Source organism: Candidozyma auris, chromosome 1 (genome assembly GCF_003013715.1).
Source record: "Candidozyma auris chromosome 1, complete sequence".
NCBI classification, from domain to species: Eukaryota; Fungi; Ascomycota; class Pichiomycetes; order Serinales; family Metschnikowiaceae; genus Candidozyma; species Candidozyma auris.
In genome coordinates, this window is record NC_072812.1 from 1,497,919 (window position 1) to 1,514,079 (window position 16,161).

Here is a 16,161-nt window from a genome sequence, read left to right on the forward strand (position 1 = left end):
AACAAGTAAGAAAACGCGGATTCCTCGTATACAAAGGCCAATCGAGGCCAGGATTATACGGTCTAGCAAATCCTTGCCTTGTCAACTGTACGTTACTCAATTGAGTTCCGAACGTTTTAAACAACAAAGTAAGTGCACCTCTTTACCTGCACTGTTCTCAAGCTAGTAGGGCCTATGCAAACGGAATCGAAGCCTTGCCTTCCTCAAACTCAATAACCTCTTCGTCGATCAAGTCTGGGTTTTCTTGTGCCCTTTCTCTTCTTATTTCCTTGACACGAGTGACTTGGTCGAGTGCACTAAGCGAAGAGCCATTGCCCAATTTCACGAGGCCCATAAAGAATAATTCAATTTTCTCGAAATACTCCTCCTCTAACACCACGCTAGCACAGAGTCGAAATGCAGACTGGATCATGATGCACCTGTTGTCAAAAGTCGACAGAGAAAGGTAGTAGTTATCGCTCTCCACAATAATTTCGGATCTGTCTCTTTCGTACAGCGGTGCCAGTTTCTCCTTTAAAAAGAATGCTCCGGTAAAGATCCTCTGCACCATTTCTTGGACTAGGGGATGTGTTCGAGGAAGGCCGTAGAATTCCGGCAGCACAAGAAGTGTAAGATGTAAGAAGTCGACGTGAAATTGGTTTGAAGCATCAAACCAAGAGTAGTATGTCTTTTCGCCATTTTCATCGCATTCTACAGCATAACAAGCTGGCGGGAAATTGTAACGCTGGTGCAGAGGCTCATAGTCCGGATGTCCCCTACATGTTTTAGGTACAACATAGTTGCGTGGCAGTACACCAGGTACCACCTCTTCTCGTCCTGTCTGCCCAAGTAGTGAAACGATTTGTGCAATCCATCGCATTGGTGCCCTTTGCAAACATTTTAGGTCCATTGCATCCTTGACTCTTGTGTAGCAGATAATTGCCTTCACACACGTAGCGGTGTATCCCCAAAATATATTGAAGTCTGACAGCGTTGGGCTGGTGACTACCATCGCCAATCGACTCAACGACTCATGGTAATGTCTATTTTCATGGAACTCAAAGAATCCACTTTCAACAAAGACTGAGTTGGCATCAAGCGGGAGATTAGGAAATGACCCAAAGAGGTCGTCGTTGTCTAGTGGCGGACCATCAAATGATTTGGACGTTGCGCCGCCCACAGAAGAGAATACTGCAGCAACAGACTCGAGAGCAAAAAACCAAGATTTAGCCAAAGCCAAGCCTAATGACACATTCTCTGACTTTGTGATTCTGCTGTAGTTGATGAGAAGGTCACGGGCTCCCCGAAGATGAACTTTCCAGGAATTAAGAACAGTATCGTTTAACTGTGATGTTGTTGCGCTGAAATACGTTGTAAGAACCAACACCGTCATCAAAAGCTTTTCGACGTGGAAAGACTGAGATAGCTTTGAGGACGGTTTCTCAGAGAAATCGTCACTTAGCTTTCGTAGACACACACCGATGTACTTCTGTCTAGCTATATCGTGGCTAGATCTGCCAGTCTGATTAAATTGGAAAGTGGCAGAAATAGCTAGGAGCGAGAATAGAAGATGCGGGCACTCTGTCAGGTACATGAGAAGAAGCTTCACAACTTCGTTAGTCTCTATCAGAGAAGCGAGTGGGTACATGTGATAAGAGAGCTCGGTAGAGGTTAGTGTGCGTAGGTAGCCCGAATGGGGTTCCCCTAGGTTGTTTGCATTGACACATTCCTCTATTAGCTGCGAGTTCAGGAACTCCCATATCTCTGCCACCTTATTCCAAGGTCGCAGCGGGCTTGCTTGGTCATTGAGGTCCACAAAGTCATCAATACTGAACTGTGCTCTATCTTCAGAAGATAAAGAGGGACTTGTATGGGTTCTGGGGAATAGTCTATAGTCATGAACATTATTGGCTGCGTCGTTATCCTCGAGAGTATGATGAATGTCATTCACAAGCAAACTAGCTTCGTTGAAGACCGTTTGCATCTCGTGGTTTGTCTCGATGCTCGACACAATGCTAGAAGGAGCCTCAGGCTGAACGTTTGTGATCATTGGGAGAATTGAGGAGTCCATAGAGTCCAATTTGGTAAAAGCGTTGGGACCATCTTCGAAGTTGTTCTGCTGCAGCGATGGTGGTTCTCTGGCGGTTTCCTTCTTGATCTTTTCCTCTTTCCTCGTCAGCTTTGGTGTCTTTGGTTTGTAAAACTTCAAGTTCAAGTTGGCCTCCTTCAACGAGTTGTCATCCTGGGAAGGAAGTTTCAGCATCAAAGGGTCATGTTGTGTCTCCACCTTATTTTCATAAACACACGTTTTGTTGAGTCTGGTGCAATTATTACAAGCAGGGGCAGTTTCATCGCATTTGATCTTCCTCCTCTTGCATTCGTTGCATCCTTTCCTGGAGTACTTTCTTTTCTTAATCTTAGGTTTGGTAACAGTCGTGGAGTTCTTCATTCAGCCAGCAATGTTGAGCCTAAAATTGACGTCAACGTAGCGAAAACGATCTGGTCAAACGGTCTATAAAGGCTTTTTTCTACTTGTGCCTTTTGAAGTAGTCAGAAGCGAACTTCTCCATGCCATGTCCCATGCAGGGCATACAGCATTAAGACAATGCTCGGTCCAACATTTCCTTACCTCCGTGCAAAGGATCACCTACAATTTTTCAGCTCCACTTATTGTTGCGAATTGAGTATATGCGTCGGCTAACAAAAAGAAAAAATTTTCCCATAATGTACAAAGCCTTGACTCTCGAATTCAGACAATGTTCTGAATCTTAGTCAAGATGCGTCTCCCATGGGGAGTGTTCTTGATGCCTGGCAATAGAGGCTGTAAAGAAACGGCCAACTTGGCCAAGTCTTTGCTGCTGGCCATGTCCAAACTGGTTTGCAATACGTAGTTTCCGTAGGGGTCATTCAATAACAGAGGAAATTTGTCGCTGTTGTTCAACAAAACTTCCATCACCCTGTCAGTCAATTCATCGATCCGCAAGGACTTTTCGATTACATTCGAGCCGAACTTATGCAAGGATAATGCAATGATGTTCGACTTTATGTGCTCTAAGATGATCTCAATAGACTCCGAGTCACCGCGAGAAAGTACATATTGTACAACGTAATTGCCAAAGGGATCGGATGCTAGGCGGGTCGCATTCTCCGCCACCTTGAGGGACAATTGTTTACGCTGTTCATCATTACCGTGGTCAAGACATCTCTGTAAAACACAACACCCATGCCTGTGAGTTGCGATTTCTGTGCAATGAGCAGATGTCGTGTCAAAAATAAACAGATTGTTTTCAGGGCTCAATTTCTGCAAGCACTTCTGCACCACATGATTTCCGTTCAAATCCCTCGACAACGTAACGATATGAGGTGCCAAGCTTTTGATGATTTGCTGAATCTCCTCTGTAGTTGAGATGCATTCCACAAGCTTCTGCAATGCCCTAGTTCCGTGAGGGTCCAATGCGATACGAACAAACTCTGGCGCAGCATTTTTCACCAAAATGAGTCTCTGATCAGGCGATACATTTTCTGCCAATTTCTGGATCAAATAATTTCCAAATGGATCTGTCATCAACTCAACAACCTTCAAGTAAATCTCGTTAAAAATGACAGTGGCTGCGACAACATTTGTCATCACTGACAGATCGGACTTGGCTGTACGCTCAGCCGCCTCGCTTCCTAAATCCAACTGTCTCTGCAAGAACCGGCAGCCGTGCTGGTCCTTGCACAATGAGTAAATTTCTCCGGTGAAGTCTTCCAACTTCGCATTTGCATACTTTGACGCATCGTCGCCCTTCCTTCTGTTGGAGTTGTGCATTTTCCGATGCACATTGACACCCAGATTCATATTCGGGTGACGACGATTTCCGTTGTGGTGCCTTGGCTGGCTGCCACCAGAAGATGGGCCAGGCCCAGGCCCGTTATTTGCGTAGTTCAAAAAGCCACTATCCTTGTAACGAGGCTGTAAAGCTGGGTTAATGAAGTTAGGGTGGCCATTATCAAATTGTCCCATAGGGTTAGGCATCATCCTAGCGTCCAAATTTTGAGGGGGCCTTGCCGACATGAATTGAGGGTTCAAGAAGGAGGGGTGTTGGCTCCACATCGTGGCGGTACCGGGATGAGGAAGTGCATTGGACTGATCAGTACTGCCAACATCAAATGCAGGGACTTGTTCACCACCTTTATCATTCAAAACATTATTATTATCGGCACCGTAATGCTGGGCGTCCTTGTGAGAGAATTGCCCGCCAGGGTTTTCCGGTCCATAATTCATGCCTGGTACATTAAAGAAGTTCCCGAAAGCAAAGCGAGAGTCTAATACACCTCCAAGAGGGTGCAAAGGTTGAGACGACATGGACATCAGGTCGCTGTGATGAGGTGCTGGAATCTCCGCAGAGTGCAATGCCGATGAGTCAGGCTTGTCATCAGGAAGTTCAAGAGGTGTTACACCCATGGCAATGTCAGCGGACTTGTCCTCTACAGGAAAAGCAAAAGGAGGAGCCGAAAGTGGAACGAAGGTGTTTGTCCACGAGTTCGTGGGCGGCGTGTTCAAAGAACCAGGGACAGCGTGGGCAGAGCCAAACCCGGAGACTGGAGCAGGCTGAGGTGTCAACGAGCCCAGTTTGCCTGCCAAAGTGGCACCTACTGGCGAGGCAACCGAGGCCAGGGTTGGCAAGATTTGTGGCTGCGCAAATGGAGTTGACGACTTGGTCGCCTGGCTCTTGGACGTGGAGGTTGACGAGTTTGGACTCTTCGGGTCGCTGCCTTCGTCGAAGTCCTCATCCAAGTTCAAGGTGCCCAAAGCACCGACAATGTCCAATTCCGAGGGTACACGGGCCTCCAGGGAAAAATCCTTCCCCTTGATTTCGGAGATCAGGTCGTCAGCGGAGCCCGAGTGATCTAAGCTGAAAAAGGACAGACCATCCTTATTGAAGAAGTTGGAGCTTCCAATAGATGCCGAGCGCAACCCACCAGATTTTTTTGAGCCCGAGCTCTGTGAAGCAGATGCAGATCTAGACAGTAAATTTGTCGACATTATGACTGGGAATGTGAAATGGTATTGGGAGATGGACGGGTAATCACTAATGTACAAAGACTCTAATATACAAAGATGCAAATAAGGCGCTACCCAAGATCAGAAGCTATGCGGTAGCTGGTGTACAAATGAATGCAATATGACGAAGATTATGTGTGTAGATTGGGGTTGGCTTGATCCACCAGGAAGGCTAGTCGTCTGAATGATCGGTGAATCGGAGGATGAAATGGAGGTGGATAAAAAAAAAAGGTGTTTATGTAACAACGAGGCTCGAAAGCAAAGCAATTTTGGCCTGGGTATACTCTTGCCGGATAGTTTGAGTGTGAGAGTCGGATTGCCTTGTTCCCTTCAAGTGATGAAAGTGGCCTGTGGAAGAGTTATAGGAATTTTTTTCGCCTCGATCTGAGAGGAAGTACTGCAAGGGAGAAGAAAAAAAAGGATGTGCGAAGGAAGCGTAGCGGGATAAGAACAAAGAAGTTAAGTTTTCATAGCCAAATGCAAAGATTTGCTATAAATCCTAGTAGTTTTTAACTAGCGATTTGGCTATGTTGGATTCTAGTCTTTCTTGATAAGTGTGTGCCGTGCAACCTGCTGCTTTGTGCCAGTGATTAGATTGTCGTGCGTTGGCTGCGAAATTTGATTTCTCCCTTTGAAACTGGTCTTGATGAAGAAATTAGTCTAATAAACGCTTACATTGTCTATTTATTTCATAAGCTAATGTGTACATTTATTTCTGGTCATCGCATTTGAGTTTTCTCGTTTGTTTAATTAAACAAGTTAGCTTTTCTATTGCGGATGTTCCTGTGAGGCCTAATCCTCTTTGCTGGGGCCCTAAGCATCAGTACTAATCAGAAAAGGCTGTTGAATTATTTGAACGTATCATTTATGTCGGCAGCTACTAATTGTATTACTAATACATCCTTGAATTATTTTCAACTTTGCTATTTACACAGCTGCCCCCTTGAATTGTTCATCTTGTAAGTCGGCGCCACGTATCAGATAGTTAAATGCTACAATGCTTCAGCATATCTGTTTTGGAAACTCACAATGACAACACCACCTCAGCTATCTTATCCAATAGTTAAAAGACACGTGGATGACTGAAAGAAATTAAATTTTCTTGTCCGCACGAGAAAGTCCTTTGACTCAATCAGATCGAGATCAACAGTTTACGAGCTGTCTTGTTCTTCGTCTCTAGTTTCACAAGATAGAGAGTTAAACATATATGATTTGTTAGCTTGGTCGTGGTACCACATTTACATCGCCTGATGGTCTTTATGGCACAGACTGGATCGCTTTACAGAGCGAAGCTTCCAGAGCCGCTGAATTGACCTGACATATGTGTTATGATGTCAAAACGAACTTTCAATGCTACAAGCGGTTCGCTTTAATTGTGGATTTCCCCCATCTAAGGTCCCACATTTTCGTTGTCCCGGCGGCAAATGCAGCAGATTGTTCTACTGGCACCCCTAAGCAACCTGACAAAAGCTCTCCATCCATTTTCAGCGACCAGACTCCCATTGAGAACGCTTCTCTTGATCGTCGGCTCTACTGATTTAGTCAAATGGCCGTTCTCAACCGCACAAGCTACAATTTAGCTCTCACCTTTTGCTACCTACAACAAAGCTTCTACAAGTGTCGCACCCACATCCTCCAAAGCTGCCGCCTCTAAGTCGCTCTCGACTTTTGAATGCTAATTCCTATCCAACGCAAGTATCCCTTAAGCACTAGAGGGCACAATTGCTTCGTAACGGGCGGCCAGTGCAAACAAAAATGTCGCTGCTGTCTATCTCGTAAAGATAAACTATGCTTTTGTGCAATTTATCCCCTTGTGCTTTTCTCCACTCCCACATTTTCTTGTGCAGCAAATATGAAAGATTGATGCCCACAAGGTGGACAATACTTAATTGTTTACGAAAACCAATCTCTGCATGTGCTGATACCGAGTGGAAGGCGAGGGGAGTCGTGGAGTTGTGATTTGAAGCGACGCCTCCAATTTTGTGAAAATCATACGATATGGAGACATCGTTGGTTCAAAATGAGAATGCCGGTTACTCCGGGAAAAAGAGAATCTTCGCTAGGCTTTGCTGTGCTGCTTTTAGCTTGCAATCCTGCAAGCGGAGCAGCGTGGCAGAGATTGCATCAGGCCATCTGCGAGTCCTGATATTTTTGTTATTATGATTGCTCATCGACATTGTGTGTTATTAATTTGCCTAATCCATCCGCACGCCGCATTCATCTTGTGCTATTCACAAATAATTACTCTTGTTCGCAAACTTGACAATTGTTTATTATTTTTACATCGCCCCTCACGTTTCCCACCCTCTCCAATTCCTTGTAATTTTCACTGCACATCTACAAGCCAACTTTTTAATCATTATCTATTACTTATACTATAATACGAAATTAATCTCAAAATGACGACGGTAATAATCGGGGAATCAAATAAAAAAATGGAATGATAGTTTGTAGAAACTTCTCGCAGTTATACCGCTTAAGAAGACTTCTCGTGCTGAGTAGACACTCTGGCCATGGAGACCATGAAGTCCTCGAGACTTCTTCTGTCTCTCTGTTCCTTCTTGTTTCTTCTGCCATTGCAGAAGTCGTCGAAGGCTTCGGACTGGGACATGAGGTAGTAAGCACCACCCATGACACAGAAGACACCGAAAGACCAGATCCAGGTTCTGACAACAGTAACAATGTCAGTCCAGTTCTGAGACCACCAGCCGAACAAGGTGAAACAGGTGGCGACAATGTCGACAATCAACACAGCACCAGCCAATTGCCAAGATGGGATAGAAGACCAGAATGGACCCTGGGCTCTAGTAATGAAAATCAACCAGTTCTCAGTCAAGGAAATCTGCAAGAACAAAATACCGTCAATCGAACCGAAGTTTTGGACAATACCACCCTTGGACATGAACATAGTAGTCAAGGTAATCCAGGTACCGACGGCCAAAATGATACCCAAGATGATGGACATACCCCACAATCTTGGAAGGTTCCACTTGACAGGCTTAGGGTCGTATGGAGCATTGTCGTAAGCAATGGCCAAAGTGGCAACGTCAGCGAAAATGGCAATGAAAACAACCAAGTCAATGTTAAGAGATCTGTCCAAGATAGCAATCCAGAGACCCAAGAAGATTTCCAAGTGCAAAGACAAAGCGATACGGTACACCACGTAGGCGTACATTCTGTGGAAGATTTGACGGGAGGTCTTCAAAGCATCAATGATAGCAGACAAACCTGGGGCAAGGAAAACAATATCGGCAGCAGATCTAGCAGCGTCTGTGGCACCCTCAACGGCAATACCAGTGTCAGCCTTCTTCAAAGATGGAGCATCGTTAACACCGTCACCAGTCATGGCAACCAAGTAACCTCTAGCTTGCAAAATCTCAACAGCGTTGTACTTGTGCTGTGGGAAAACCTCAGCGAAACCGTCAGCGTTCTCAACAAAGTCAGCAATCTCAGAACCGGCCATGTCACCACCACCAGAAAGACCCAACTTCTCAGCATCGTAAATGTTGGTACCAAGACCCAATTGTCTACAGGTCTCCTTAGCAATACCGACGGCATCACCAGTCAACATCTTAACAGACAAACCCAATCTTCTAGCTTCGTTAACAGTTTGAGCAGTGTCATCTCTTGGAGGGTCCATACATGGCATGATACCCAAGATTTCCCAGTGGCCCTCACCTCTCTTTCTAGCAACACCCAAAGATCTGAAACCTCTGGAGGCAAACTCAGCGACAGTGTTCTGGTAGTTCTCGTGAACATCCTCTGGGATTGGGTGGTCATCCTCGACAGTCTTCAAGACGAACAATGGAGCACCCTTAACACAAACAATTCTCTCGCCCTCTGGGGACTCAACGATAGCAGTAACCTTCTTGGAAACAGGGTCGAATGGCTGGAACTCCAAAACCTTGTACTTAGTCAAAGCAGCCTTAGCTCTTGGGTAGTTGATCAAGGACTTCAAGAAAGCCTTGTCAATAGCGTCCAAACCCTTCTTCTTTCTAGAAGCAGCCAAACAAGCAGTCAACATCAAGTCGTCAGCCTCAACACCCTCGACGGTGTATGGCTCGTGCAAAGACAATTTGTTCTTGGTCAAAGTACCGGTCTTGTCAGAACACAAGATCTCAACACCAGCAAGGGACTCAATAGCGGACAATTTTTGGACAATAGCCTGCTTCTTAGCCAAGTAAGCAGCACCAACAGCCATGGTGGTGGTAACAACGGCTGGCAAACCGACAGGGACACCAACAATGGTGATGGCCAAGGTGTATCTAAGGATTGGAACAATCTTGACAGTTCTGTAGAAACAAGCAACCCAGACAACCAACAAAGTGACAATGACCAAAACCAACAAAATAGTACCAATACCGTTCAAAACCTCGGTAAAGTGACCGGAACCACTGGAGGCCTTGTTAACCAAAGCAGCAGCTCTACCAACGAAAGTCGAGTCACCAGTAGCAGTAACAATCATGAAAGCCTCACCAGTCTTGACAGTAGAAGAAGAGTAGGTGGAGTCACCGTGCCTCTTGTCAACAGCCAAAGACTCACCAGTAATGGCGGACTGGTCAACCTGCAACAAAGCGTTCTCAGAAACGATTCTACCATCGGCAGGGATGACAGTACCATCCTCCAACTGCAAAATGTCACCGGGGACAATCTCGTTAGCCTGGACCTCGACAAGCTGACCGTTTCTAACAACATTGGCAGTGTTAGCCAAGGTCTTCTTCAATTCATCGACGATGGAACCAGCCTGGTACTCCTGAATGAAACCAACACTGGCGTTCAACAACAACAAACCACAAATGACACCGAAATCGACCCAGTCCTCAAGACCAGCGGCCAAAATGGCAGCGGCCTCCATGACGAACTGAATGGGACCAACGAAAAACATGATGAACTTGAGCACCAAGTTCTCCTGCTCCTCAGCCATCTGGTTAAGGCCGTACTTCTTTCTTCTCTTGGTGACCTCATCGTCGGTCAAACCAACCTCAGGCTGGGTCTGCAAGAGCTCATCTGGGACGGCCTTGAAAGAGCCGGCATTGGCCTCGTCGTCCGACTCCTCATCATCGTCGAGGTTGTGGTTGGACTGCAAGTCGATAATCAACTGGTCAATGTCCTCATCCTCGTCGTCGGACTCGACAGCTTTATCGATCTTCTCGTTGGTTGGTTCGGTAGCACTCATTTCGTTGTGAAACTACACGAGCGTTCAATTGAAATGAGAAAACACGAAAAGTCTAAGAAGAGAGAAAAAAGAAGAAATTTGGTACAAGTTGGGGAAGTGGAATCCATTTATACTGGGCCCACGAGCAGGCAGGAAAAAAATAGGAAAAAAAAAATTGTTCCTGTGTGGGTGCCCGGCAGACAAGGTCGGCGACGACGGAAGCTACAGGCGATAAATTTTGTTTTTTCCTTTTTCTTTTCAGGAACTGTTGCTTGGGTCCTGCCTATATGATCGCCGAACAGAGTTGTGAAATGAGGGAATTTTCGATAAACAAACCGCACTCTTTAGGCAGGCACGTCGGAAAAAAAAGAAAGAATTAGGTAACTGGCAGGTGAGGCGCCCTGCGGCCTAATGTGGGCCGGCACTGGAGCAGGAAGGAAATGTCGTGCTAATGTCGCACAGACCCCCAATTTTCGCCAGGCAAGAAACCTTGTTTTTTGCGGCAAGAGCGATGTGGCAGACAAAAAAATGGTTGGATGCCTGGTGGGAGCAGATGGGATGGAAAATTCTTAAACCTCAACGTGTAGTGGACAAGTTGCAAGGACTTTGCTCAAAGCCAGAGAAGCTGGCTGAAAAGCTGGTTTTTGCCGGCCGCCTCCGCTGGCGCCATGCTGACGTCAAGGCCGTGAGTGGACCCGAGGGCTGCTCGCTGCTCGCTGCTCGCTCGACCTGGACACTTCCGCCAGAGACAATACGAAAAAGCCTACCGCCAAATTGCTCGCAGTTGGCCTGCCAGACGGCAAAGACGTCTGACGAGCTACGCCATCTACTTTGGAAGTCTGTAAAGTCAACTCTTCAACCACAAATTTTTCAATTTCATCTACACCTCCCTCTGGCCATGCTTATCTGTTTGTTTGTAGCCTGCCCAAACGAGCAGCGGCGCTGGGGTTACCCTATCGGGCGCAATTCGCACCCACTGAGGAAGTGGTGCACCTCTCGTTTGGGTCCACCCAGCATGCCCTGGCACAAATCTGACCAGCGAGCAACGATAGACAGCCACAGAGAACCGTAAGCTCTAAATTGTAGTCGACCACCAGCTGGTCTCGTGTCGCCACATCCCACTATGCTTCCTCTTGTTCGCTCCCAGCTAGAGGCATCGTGCGACATCTCGCGCCAATCGGTGCTGCCTGTTCGAACACTAATCAAGGCACTCTTTCGTCATTAGTGGCCCCGGCATTGTGCCGTTTCCTATTCGTTACCTTTTTTTTACTCCACTCCATTCACCCACAACCCGCCGCTGGGGTCCTCCACCGGCCATGTCTCGTCCTTTGGCAGCCCCACCAAATCGAAGTCACCCACCGTTCTCCAGCGCCAAGCTGTAATTCTGCGTCGGCGGTCCCCTGGGGTGAAACGGTGCTGGCGCTGGTGCTTGCGCTGGTGCAACTGCTACTGCTGGTGCTGGTGCGCTCAACCTGTCTTCAGCCCTGTGGTGGGCTTGTGTCTCTTCATTCGCACCAGGGCCACCGTCCCTTAGTTCTGTCGGATATTTGCGCCCTCCATGCGTCAACCGGCTAACCGGTCTTCCAGCCTGTTGCCTACTCCGCCTAAGTTGCCTACGTTTTCTCCAAAATCCTTGTTCACTTCCCTCTCGTTTCGTCCTTGTCGTTAGCGCTACCGTTGGATTCTCCGCTCAAACCAGCGCTCGGCGGCTTGGCCTGAAAAATTCCCTCACCGCTCGCCGTACCCACTCTGTATCCTCTCCATGTCCTGCCCAAGGCTGCCCTGATGCGCCTCCAATGTGCGTGGTCTCCACTGGAACCCGCACTGTGGTGGCTTTCATTGGCTGCCGCCTTGCACCAACAATCCCGCAGTGAAAAGATTTTCTCTCTCTCCTCGCCCCGGGGCCGTTACGCACCCTGCCTGTCTGCCCTCCTCGACTGGTGGGACTACGAGAGTTAGCTCGTACTCCGGGCGACTCTGACCAGGGCCAAGTCAAACACTTGGGCGATGGAAACGCCCGAAAGTGGTGATTTTTCACTTTGTGTCGCTCCTCTTTTGCTTTTCCTTGGGCCGAGCCGTTTTGTTGCCGGCTCGGCCCGTAGCTGCTCTAATCTCCTACTTTTCTTCCCGGTCGCCTCTATCTGACCAATTGCTCGACGCCGAACCGCTAGCCACAAGGTTGCAATTGTGTCGCCGCGCAACCCACATGTTTTGACGTCTGCGGTGCCGCCTGAACATGGCCTCCAACAATCGCCAGCCAAGTGTCGGATATAAGTGGCATGTTCAACGGAAACCAAGTTACTGTGAATTTTACTTGTTGGTTCCAGAACTCTATTCTTGGACCAGGAGCCGATTTGACCTCATTCACTAATCGATGTCTCGACCTCCCTCGTCATATAGGGCTGACCTGCGTGGTCGGCTGAACTGGTACCGACCAGGCACTTCTCATCTACACCTACATCTCGGTTGCATCGACGTCCCTACACCGCTTCAGTCTCTACAGTGCTACACCGGCTCTACCGGCAGACCTGCCATTCCCCGGGGCTCACTATTGTCACGGGGATCTCCTTCCATACTGCTCTTGTGCCGAAATTTCTCGAGGGTCGCTTCCCGGGTTCCCGAGCTTTGTGTCGTCCCGCGCTTAATGCACCATGCACTGGTTGAAAAAAATCTCTCAAATTATCGGTGCCTATGGCGCCTTATCATTGGCCGGACACAGAGACGTATATCACTTCTTACTATCGTAAGACACTGTCGGATGCCATTCGCCAGTACAGTGTTGCTTTTCCTCGGGAACCCTCTCGCGTTCGCCGACATTTCTTGTGCTCTTGTCATCCCCAGCTTCGTCACTGTATGCGCTCCCTCACCTCGTCTCGGTTAATGTCACCATTTTCTCCCTCGGCCGTTTTCTGCCAATCTACCTCTCTACAGTATCCATTGCCGAATTTGTAAGTTTCCTACTTATGCCCATGCCACCTGGATGCGACTTTACTCCCATTACATTTTAAACGCTCTTCCTCTTTCTCGCCCACCACTTCAATGGCCTCATGGCCTTCAATAACAAGTAGATCACACTGCCCACAAGTCTGAAGCCTGCCAACGCGCACACAATCCACAAAATCACCGTCAAAAAGATCGTGGAGTTCCTGTAATCACTCCATGTGTTGTCCTTGGGCCCAACGGCTGCCAACACAATGGCAACCAATATGGCGTTGGTCAACATCCATACCAACACGGTAATTGTACGCAACAATGCATAATATGAATCCTCCTTCTGCTTCTTCGAGATCACGATCTCCTTAGGCGAGGGTGGTACTTTCAAATCGTCAATGGTGTTCATGTAGCTCTCCTCGAGACCCTGGTCAGACGCTGGTACCACCGTCATAATCAACTCTCCGTTCTTGTCCTCGGTGATCTTGGCCGTACCCAAGTCCTTGGCTTGCGGAGAATCTCTGTTACCCCATGAAACATCGTGAATGTTACAGAAGGAGTATGTGTTCAACACGTTGATGTAAGTGGGCGAGATCAAAAGGTATTGTAAGAAAGACGTGATCATGAACGATGGCTCACCATGAATTACAGCTCCAATTGCATAAAGAAGATAGGTACTGAGCACCGACACAACAAGATCTCTGAACTTTTGGTTCGTGAATAACATGCCTGCGTGAAAATGCCCGTCTGCGTTTTTGATGACCAACTTGACCGTGTTGATGGCTAAGTAGATGGCTGCAAACGTCAAATAGGCCATGAGGACTGCAAAGACCAGCGCAATCACTGTATAAAACCGCTTTGTACCTCTTGGTGTGTTACCAAAAGCCAAGACAAATGTACACACAAGACATGCGACGTAGATCCATAAGAAGATTGTGGAAAGAGTCAGACCAAACGAGAATCCCACTTCCGGAGACCCCAAGTTCTTCGTCAATATACGGAACACCAAGAAGAAACAAGCCAATGAAAACCACGACACAAGAACTGTCACCAAATGATAGTAGAATTCGAGCTGGAGCCAAAGTTTCCTGAAAAGACCATGATTCGATTTCCAAATCTGTGTCCAGTGAACAATGGAGTATACCGCTGCAAACAACGAACCGTTAAGCCAACGACGACGCTGTAAAACAAAGTCGTCCATCTTTTCTGGGACGTCTGTCTCTGCCTTAGCGCTGCTGACGTAACGCAAGACGTAATTGTGGTTTCTTTTAGCCACAAGTTCAAAACACAAAATTCTGTCTTCTGCCAAGTACATGTTGGAAGTAAAAATACCCGATTCCTGAAAATTCTTCTCCATCAATTCAAACTCATCATCGTCCTCGTCCATTTCCTTGTTTTGATGCAAAAATTCACCCTTAAAATACTTTTCAAGAGGTCCCTGACCATCTACATTAAGTAAAGCTTCCCATCTATAAGCTGAGAATGCACCTGGAAGCACAGAAATAAACCCAAAAACAGCTTCCATAGGTTTGTCCAAAACGTTTGAAATCTTGTACTCAAAATTTTGTGCAGCTACCAATGGGTTCAGCAAAAGTCTTTTGTTCTGACCCAAGGCCACTCTCATTTCACCACAAGCACCTGCCACGTTTGGATCCTTAAAAGCAGCCCATAAATGGTAAAATGCATCCTTCGATGGTGTGGTACCACAATCAAGAAGCATTACAACCTTAGGGTTCAATAATGGAGCGAATGACTGAAAACACCAACGGTGAGAATTAATTTTCCGTGCGTTCTTCTCCTTTAAGCAAAACACGAGCTGAACAGGTGTGGTATTCTGATTCAAGTATACTCGGTCGTTAGTGACTCTTTCAATGCCAACTGTAGATGTGTATTCATAAAGATGAGCCTTAACGGGGCTTTCATTGACCTTCGACTTGGCGTAACCTTCCTGAAATACACCAAGAGCTGTAAGGAGTTTCTGAGTTCTTTCGTGAAGTTGTAAACGACCATCATTAACAATCACAACTACGACCTTCTTCCATGAGCCATCACCCCAGTTAGGATCTTTTCTTTTCGTCAAGTTCTTGATGTTATCAAAAACACCTTTCAATGTACGAGCAAGCAAGATTTCGTCTTCGTTGTACATTGTGATGCAAACCATGATCTCCGTTTCTCTTGGTGGTGAGTATAACGTCTGACGAAGATTGTATTTGTACTCACAGAAATTAGATGGACCGCAAGTGACACCTGAGTACCTAACAAACGATGTTTCATTACTGTCGCCAAAAGCGGAGCGAGTGTATGTGTTAAGCAACAGCTTTGGTACCGGAGCGTCAATGACAAAATTTCCGTCAACCAAACGAGCACGCTTCACTGTTTTCGTGTAGTTAAGACGGGGAGTGAAATCCTCATCCTCAGTGTTAGGTCTTGCTTGAGTTGGGGTTCTCCTCAAAGTCATACCCCTGCGCAATTCGTCAGGGTCCGCTTCGGAAAACAACGAGTCATCATCTCCAAAGGGGTCCATATCATCGGCAGCTTCTTCGAGCAAATTTAGATTGTAGTCGTCTGGTTGGATAGGTACACCCATTTGCTGGTAACCCACGCTCATTCTGTTAGGCATGCTTGCCATTTCGTCGACGTTCATGAGACTATAGCGATTGTAAGTGCTCTGAGGATACTCGGGACCATTGTACTCGAACGAGGGATATTGCATCATTCTGTACGATTCTCTGGGAGCCATGAGAGGCGAAGCAACTGAGCTCTTCAACTGGTGAGTTGAGCCAACGAGGGAGTTTCTTCCAACAACTGATTCTGTGAAACGAACACCAGGCTGTTTCACTGTGGATGCGTTGGATTCTCCGTACAAGCTTCCTCCCAACTTCTCGTAAAACTCATCTTCATCGTCACCACCTCCACTGGAAAAGGTTCTAGAACTAGAAGCCACTCTAGAGTGTGATGGATAATGCTGTCTTGAATAAGGGCTCAGAGGCACCTTTTCGTCATCAAAAAGGTCGTCGTCGTAGTTATTCATAGGTGAGTGACTTGTTGT

The 16,161-nt window shown here is 47.0% G+C and overlaps 4 protein-coding genes across 4 annotated transcripts; all 4 read right to left on the reverse strand. All coding sequences in view use genetic code 12, as the record gives it.

Annotated features, from left to right (window-relative positions):
• Window positions 1-172: 172 nt before the first annotated feature.
• On the reverse strand, window positions 173-2,428 carry LYS144 (Lys144p; the record flags this gene model as incomplete). Its single annotated transcript, XM_029034921.1, has 1 exon — window positions 173-2,428. One exon carries the CDS (start codon window positions 2,426-2,428, stop codon window positions 173-175), a length of 2,256 nt encoding a protein of 751 aa, XP_028890163.1.
• A 300-nt stretch (window positions 2,429-2,728) lies between these two features.
• CJI96_0000693 (uncharacterized protein) lies at window positions 2,729-5,008 on the reverse strand (the record flags this gene model as incomplete). The annotated part of the gene is made up of 1 exon (XM_029034922.2): window positions 2,729-5,008. One exon carries the CDS (start codon window positions 5,006-5,008, stop codon window positions 2,729-2,731), a length of 2,280 nt encoding a protein of 759 aa, XP_028890164.2.
• A 2,494-nt stretch (window positions 5,009-7,502) lies between these two features.
• Window positions 7,503-10,202, reverse strand: PMA1 (H(+)-exporting P2-type ATPase PMA1; the record flags this gene model as incomplete). The annotated part of the gene is made up of 1 exon (XM_029034923.2): window positions 7,503-10,202. One exon carries the CDS (start codon window positions 10,200-10,202, stop codon window positions 7,503-7,505), a length of 2,700 nt encoding a protein of 899 aa, XP_028890165.1.
• A 2,983-nt stretch (window positions 10,203-13,185) lies between these two features.
• On the reverse strand, window positions 13,186-16,143 carry CHS8 (Chs8p; the record flags this gene model as incomplete). The annotated part of the gene is made up of 1 exon (XM_029034924.2): window positions 13,186-16,143. The coding sequence occupies one exon, from the start codon at window positions 16,141-16,143 to the stop codon at window positions 13,186-13,188; it is 2,958 nt and encodes a 985-aa protein (XP_028890166.1).
• Between the last annotated feature and the right edge of the window lie 18 nt (window positions 16,144-16,161).